Raw genomic sequence first — 7606 nt, 5'->3', positions numbered from 1 at the left:
GAATAAACATTGTAAGTATGTTTCGTCCGAGTTGTCAAAATTGAAAAAAGTAAGAATGTGTTAACTTCAAAATTGTCCGCAGTTCCATAACTACAATGTATGCAAACTACTTTGCACTTTGTTTTTTCTTTTTTAAAAAATAAATCTTTGCAGATTTTTTTTTTAACTTTCAGTACGAGCAAAAAAAATAACTAAAAAAATAACTAGTTAAATAATTAATTATTATATATTATGTGCATGTACTTGTGCTTGTTTTTTTCTTTCTGTTTTAATCAGTGATACCTATTTATGTAACTTGTGTTGAGTTAAATAATCAACAGTAGGCCTATATATTATGTATTTGGGTTTATATTATCAAAATAATAATAAACATTAGAGTAATATATCTTGACATGTATCTTTCTTTTAGACTTCTATAATGTGTACATGACACCCATATATTATGTACTCCAGAATGCATCTAAAAACAACTGAATTAAAGAAACCGAAAACAAACAAGAGAGACTATCCCCGGAACCCCCAAGCATTCTTGCCCCCAAATTATTTTGCCAACCCTCTGAACTCAAATCCTGGGGGACACATTGCCCAAGTATCCCAGACCCAACACGCTAACATGTCATGGTAACAATGCAATTTTTGTTTTCTAATCAAGATTTACAATTATTTTACAAATGACCATTAAAAATAAAATGTCTTGCTCTTAAAAATGTATGTATGGTAATTGGCGTACTTGTACTACTTGTGAAAAGTATCGTGAATAAATCAAACTGTGGACCAAAAACCGAAAATCAAATCGAAAATGAAAAAACTGAACCGTCACATCCCAACATAAAAGTTGCCGTGGCTATATGGAAAATATGATAGAAAGCATTTACGGTTCCATGGCCAAATAGGACAGATCAAGGCAGATGACCAGGAGATACAAAAACAAAATATACCTACCTCTTCTGTGCAATCCATGCTTTTCCAGAGAAAAAAAAGAAAAAGAAAACAAAATACAGAAAACAAAAAAAAGCCGCATCACCACGTCAATTCTGGAACCTTGTTTGTTTATTCTGCTGAGGATGTTGGTTTTTATATTAATGAAAAATCAAAATATTTTTATGAACATTAAATTTTAAGATGGAAACAATTTTTTAAGTTTTATAAACTTTAATTTTTACCATTAAAGATTCATGGTGTAAAATTGCCTGATTTTCTGTTTGATATTTCATATGTTGCTGTTGTTGTTGCACCAGGACACTGATCGGCTAGACGTTGACGCCGTCAAGCAGAAGACGTCGTTACGGAAGAAAGGTTCCCTCGCTCTGAGAAAGAAGCCGACCAGATCAAGTATGAAGCGCTGTGTTTCCGAGTCAGAAGAATCACGTTTTGTAGATTCTACAGGTATTTACATCAGTAATCTCACCTGTAATCACGCTGTGTAGATTCTACAGGTATTTACATCAGTAATCTCACCTGTAATCACGTTGTGTAGATTCTACAGGTATTTACATCAGTAATCTCACCTGTAATCATGTTGTGTAGATTCTACAGGTATTTACATAATTAAACTCACCTGTAATCACGTTGTGTAGATTCTACAGGTATTTACATCAGTAATCTCACCTGTAATCACATTGTGTAGATTCTACAGGTATTTACATCAGTAATCTCACCAGTAATCACGTTTTGTAGATTCTACAGGTATTTAGATCAGTAATCTCACCTGTAATCACGTTGTGTAGATTCTACAGGTATTTACATCAGTAATCACACCAGTAATCACGTTGTGTAGATTCTACAGGTATTTAGATCAGTAATCTCACCAGTAATCACGTTGTGTAGATTCTACAGGTATTTACATTGTTTAATCTCACCTGTAATCACATTGTGTAGATTCTACAGGTATTTACATCATTATTCTCACCTGTAATCATGTTGTGTATATTCTACAGGTATTTACATCATTACTCTCACCTGTAATCATGTTGTGTAGATTCTACAGGTATTACATTGTTTAATCTCACCTGTAATCACATTGTGTAGATTCTACGGGTATTTACATTGTTTAAACTAACCTGTAATCATGTTGTGTAGATTCTACAGGTATTTACATCAGTAATCTCACCTGTAATCATGTTGTGTAGATTATACAGGTATTTACATCATAGTCTTATTCAACTCACTGTGCTAGCACAACAAATATGCTATTCAACCTGAGTCATACCTACACACTGCAGAATTCTCTCCCTTACCAGATATGCGCAATGCTATCCTTGCACAGGCTACCTGTAACTTCATTCTCAATTCTGCAGTCCATCTGTTAACACCTGTTTAAGCTTTGGCAAAAAGTTTTCTTTACTTGTAATTTTGTGTTTGTTTTTCGGTTGAACTTGACATACAGTTGGTAGTTGGGAATTCTGTGTTGAATTTACCATGTCCGACGCGAGTTCGTTGACAGCTAGCGCACGGAAAGTTTATGCGCAAGATGGTTGTCAGTTTCCTTTACGACATAAAGACACACACGTGTTGTGTCCGGACTGTCGGTCTTGTTCTGCGCCACGTGGTCCCCTGACCAGTGGGTTCGGTTCGCAGACTCAGGTTTCGGGTACCAGCAAAATCTTGTCGGCTGCTTCGGCAGTAGTAGGCAAGTCGGACTTAGTGGGTAGGTCCCATAAGTCTGTGGACACTTCGAAAAGTGTCCGGAAAGGGGGGAAACACAAGTGTGTTTCTTTGTCGGTCCATGTTACGAGTACAGTTACCGATACTTCGGGAGCGCCCCCGTGGGCTCCTATTGTGACCGTGGTAAGTGAGCCGTCTTCGTTGGTGACGGCGCCGTCTTCTGTTTGTGTGGCTTCGTCTCTGGCGTCGCCACGTCGTTACGGTTACCTTTACAAAAAGAAGGAGGGCAGGGTGGAGTCGTCGCAGCACCGGTTTTGACGACTTCATCGGCTACTGAGCATTTGTACTCCGTTGTGCATAGGTCCACTGCTTCGTCCGCAGAGCAGGTGGCCCCGACTTTGCCTTCGATTGCTGACAGTAGCTTCGGCACCTCAGCATTCTCAGCATTCTCAAGGCCCGAGGAGAGTTCTGCCAGTTTGCTTCGAACTGAGCCAGTTGATCTGATGCCGGGATCCGTTTCTAATGGCATCCCGACCGATGATTACCGTTGGGTGGAGGACTCATCCCGTTTGGGTCCTCCGTTTGCATATGTTTACCCCAACGGTCCGGTGACTTCGGTAGCAACAGACATCTCCTCACAGTTTGCACCGTCTTTGGTCCCTACCTCTTCGACTTTACTCGATAGAGGACGAGGTTCGCGCAGGTACCCCTTGGCTGCAAACTCCGACCGTTCCGCACTTGGCGCAGGAACAACCGTTAGGCTTTCAGGAAACGTTGTTTCGGAGTTTTGTGGAATTTTTGAACGCTTCGCCTCAGTTGGGATCATTGATTTCGCAGACGGGACCGTCGGGTGCGGTTCCCATTCCCCCCCCCCCCCCCGTTTTCCGCCAAAACCAGCAGAAACTGCGTCTCGGCAGCAGTTTGATGATGCAGTTAGGGATTGTCATTCAGTTCCATTGTTTCCGTCTCGGGAGACGCTGCCCCAGGGGCATCTCGTTTAGGGGGAGGAGTCCATGTAGATCTTCAGGATCCAATGGACAGTGACCTGGCTTTAGAGGAAGCGTAGGTTGGACCGGATTCTGTCGCTGACCCAGCTCTCTCTCACTTCGGTTCGGAGGTAGAGGAGGAGTGCGATTATCCGGCGGTTCTGGCTTTTGTCAGGGACCAGGTCCGACAGGTATGCGGGGACGCTATACCTCAGGTTGAGGCCCAGCCTACATTCAAGGGTGTCTCCTTCGGAAACCGTTCCTTGAATTTGGTCACTCCTCGTGAGGAGTCGGGTTTACCACTTGCACAGGAGGCGCACAGTTCACTTTGTGACATTGATGCGTTGATCACTGGCAGTGATCGTATCCTGGGAGTGGGTGTTGATGAGTACCCAAAGGCACTGCCTACGGGGAAAATCTTAACAGGAGCGCGCATTTTTCGTGCTGACTCCTATGAGACGTTGGGGGCGGATTTTCTTGAACATCCGGCGGTCGTTCCCGCTAGTGTGCGAGCCTCTTGTTCCCCATCGCCGCATGTGTCATTGCCAATCACGGATCTGGAATCGTTCGAATGGCTGACTAAGTCGATGTTCCAGGTTAATAACCATTTAGGTACTTTCCTATTTGGCTTGGATAAGGCTGTCGAGAGCCTTCCCGCAATGGCGAAAGGCTGTTTGGAGGCTGCGTCAAAAGCCTCTAAGCATATCGCTCAGTTATCTGGCCGATTGTTTACGAACAGTCTTTTGTTACGGCATGACCATTACCTGGCGGGTTTGAGTGTGTCAAACGTTGCAAAGACGTTTTTTCGTACACGTTCGGTACGGGAAAATTTACTTTTCGGTCCCGATTTTAATATTGTCCTAGACAAAGATTTGTTGCGACCAGTCCCGAACACTCAACCCTCAATCTCTGGTAAACGCCGGTCCATGTTTTCGGGGTTCAAGCCTCCTGTAAAAAGGCTGCTTTTTTATGGTCGGCTCAGATCCCTAGGGTTCCTGACACTAGGAGGCAACCAGGTAACAACCCGTCTTCCCCTAAGCGAGGACGCAAACATCGAACTGCGTTCTGTTCTCAGTCCACCAAAGGCGTTGTGCCTATGGGTGGTAAGCGGTTGGGGTGAGGGTACGTGAACGATCAGCAGTTGCTTTCGGAGGTACCGTTAGCAACTATACCCGTGGGGGGCAGGCTCTGCCATTTCCTTCGAAATTGGTGCAAGCTGCCGGGTCTCGACCCCTGGGTTCTGTCGGTCGTTCGACGCGGTTACAAAATACCCTTTTCTTCGAGCCCCCCTCTTATTTCCACTCCAAGAATGCCGCCGTTACCGTCCGCGGATCGGCGCGTTTTAGTGGAGAGTATGATTGCCGAGTTTCTTGATAAAGGGGCCATCCAGAGAATCAGTCTGGACACTCCGGGATTTTATTCTCATCTTTTCTTCACCCAGAAGGAAAATGGGGAATGAAGACCAATCCTAAATTTGAAGCCACTGAACGTCTACGTCGACGTTCCTTCCATGAAAATGGAAACGGTTCATTCGGTCCGGAACCTTCTTCAAATTGGGGATCGATCTGAAAGACGCATACCTCCATGTCCTGGTGCACAAGGCGTTTTGGAAGTTTCTGCACTTCCTTTTCGACGGGACGGCATACGAGTTTCGTGTGCTCCCTTTCGGGTTGGCGACGAGTCCCCATGCATTTACACGTGTGGTAAAAGCGGTGGTAGGTCATGTTCATTCGTTAGGGGTTCGAATGCATACCTATCTGGACGATTGGTTGGTCCCAGCTTCGTCGCAACAGGAGTGTCGGACCAATGTCGGGTTGTTTTTGGAGACGGCTCAGATTTTCACATTTCTCGGAGTGGGCACCGGCCTCGGTGGCATCGTGGCAGGCCATCGGTCTACAGGCTGGTAGGTACTGGGTTTGGATCCCAGTCGAGGCATGGGATTTTTAATCGAGATACCGACTCCAAACCCTGAGTGAGTGCTCCGCAAGGCTCAATGGGTAGGTGTAACCCACTTGCACCGACCAGTGATCCATAACTGGTTCAACAAAGGCCATGGTTTGTGCTATCCTGCCTGTGGGAAGCGCAAATAAAAGATCCCTTGCTGCCTGTCGTAAAAAGAGTAGCCTATGTGGCGACAGCGGGTTTCCTCTAAAAACAGTGTCAGAATGACCATATGTTTGACGTCCAATAGCCGATGATAAGATAAAAAATCAATGTGCTCTAGCGGCGTCGTTAAATAAAACAAACTTTACTTTTCTCGGAGTGGTCTTCGATCTTGTGGTAGCATCGGTTCGTCCCACTGATGCGCGTATCCACAATTTTCAAACGTCGGAGCGATGTTTGATGGAGCAAAGTACTACGGTACGATCTATCCATGTGGTGTTGGGCCACCTCGAATCTCTGGCCTCATTGATTGTGCGGTTCAGACGATTCAAATGACCACTCCAGTGGCATTTGTCCCCACGGTGGGATGGTCACAATTGGGACATGATAGTGCCTCTGGGCCCATGGTTCACTCATCCGATACAGGAGTGCCTGTCGGACAAGTGCATGTCCCTATCGGTTCCGTTGCACCCCCCTGCTCCGGATCTGATCCTTTTCACGGATGCGTCGCTGCACGGGTACGGGGCGCATCTGTTGGATCAACACATTTCAGGGGTATGGAATCTCTCCATGAGGAAGCTTCATATCAACTGTTTGGAGATGGAGGCAGTGCATCGTGCCTGTCTTCATTTCAAGTGTGTTCTTCGACGCCATCGAATTCTGTTGAGATGCGACAATACGTCGGTAGTGGCATATCTCAATCGTTGGTGTGGAACCAAATCGGAGACTTTGGGTCACAAAGATCTTGTGATTTTGGAATTCTGCGACCAACTAGGGACGACTCTGTGGGCGAAACACATTCCTTCTTTGGTGAATGTGTTGGTCGATGCCCTCAGTCGACATACCCCTGTTCAGACGGAGTGGATGTTGAACAAAGGGGTGGTCACAGCGGTTCTCCGTGTTTGGGGCAGTCCACAGGTGGACATGTTTGCCACACGGTTGAACAACCAATTGCCGGTGTTCGTGTCCCCAGTACGACGCGTTGAGTATGGATTGGATGGGACTGGATTTTTATGCCTTCCCTCCTCCTGTCTTACTCGGCAAGGTGTTGACCAAAATGGTCCAGGAACCTTGTCACGTGACGTTGATAGCTCCTCTGTGGGTGGCGCAGCCCTGGTTTCCACAGCTCCTGTCACTGTTAGTGGCAGTCCCGTTCCGGTTACCAGTGTTGTCCGATCTACTCAGCCAGCGACTGAGTCAGACGGTGTGACATCCGAAGCCGGAGGTTTTCCGGCTTCACGCGTGGAGGTTCTTGCGACGTGGAGGTTCTTGCGACGCAGAGGTTTTTCGACAAGAATTGCGCATCTCGTCTCTTCAGCAAATTTACCGAGTCGGTTTATCAGTGTCACTGGCGTATGTGGGTTCGTTGGGCGAACACACGGGATTTCAATCCCTTATTGCCTACTGTCAACGATTTAGCGGAGTACTTTCTGGCGTTGGTCCAAGAAAGGAAACTTAAAGTCATGACAGTAAAAAGTCACAGAGCTGCGATTTTCACTACTCTTAAACAGTGTGGATGTCGTGACTTTTCTACAAACTTGGTGTTGCATGATTTACTTAAATCATTGCAATCCACGTTTGAACGACCTTCCATTATTCCGAAATGGAATGTCTTTCTTGTGTTACATGCTCTTAAGGGTGCGCCTTATGAGCCGTTGAGGTTTGCTAGTCTTCGTGCCTTGACGTGGAAGACTCTGTTTCTGGTTTCACTGGCGGCTTGTCGTCGGATCAGTGAGATACATGCTTTTTTGCATGACTTAGTTGATTACTATTCGGACGGGTCTGTCACTTTACGTACCGACCCTATCTTTGTTGCTAAAAACCAGTCCGGGGGAAGAGTTTCCACCTACTGTTATTCACAGTTTATCTCGTACACTGTCATCTGACAACTCGGATAGACTTCTTTGCCCGGT

At 45.6% G+C, this 7606-nt stretch overlaps 1 protein-coding gene across 3 annotated transcripts in view; it reads left to right on the top strand.

Moving 5' to 3' along the window:
• Positions 1-321: 321 nt before the first annotated feature.
• LOC121367343 (protein piccolo-like) overlaps positions 322-7606 on the top strand; it is a 31171-nt gene continuing 23886 nt past the window's right edge. For all 3 annotated transcript variants that reach the window (XM_041491449.1, XM_041491448.1, XM_041491447.1), the window contains exon 1: positions 322-1386. In XM_041491449.1, coding sequence (XP_041347383.1) covers positions 1215-1386 — 172 coding nt within the window. In that variant the 5' untranslated portion in view covers positions 322-1214. The remainder of the gene's footprint in view (positions 1387-7606) is intronic.

Source organism: Gigantopelta aegis, chromosome 3 (genome assembly GCF_016097555.1).
Source record: "Gigantopelta aegis isolate Gae_Host chromosome 3, Gae_host_genome, whole genome shotgun sequence".
Taxonomy (NCBI): domain Eukaryota; kingdom Metazoa; phylum Mollusca; class Gastropoda; order Neomphalida; family Peltospiridae; genus Gigantopelta; species Gigantopelta aegis.
Note: the sequence above shows the minus strand (reverse complement) of the source record. Positions and strands in the feature narration are given on the sequence as shown.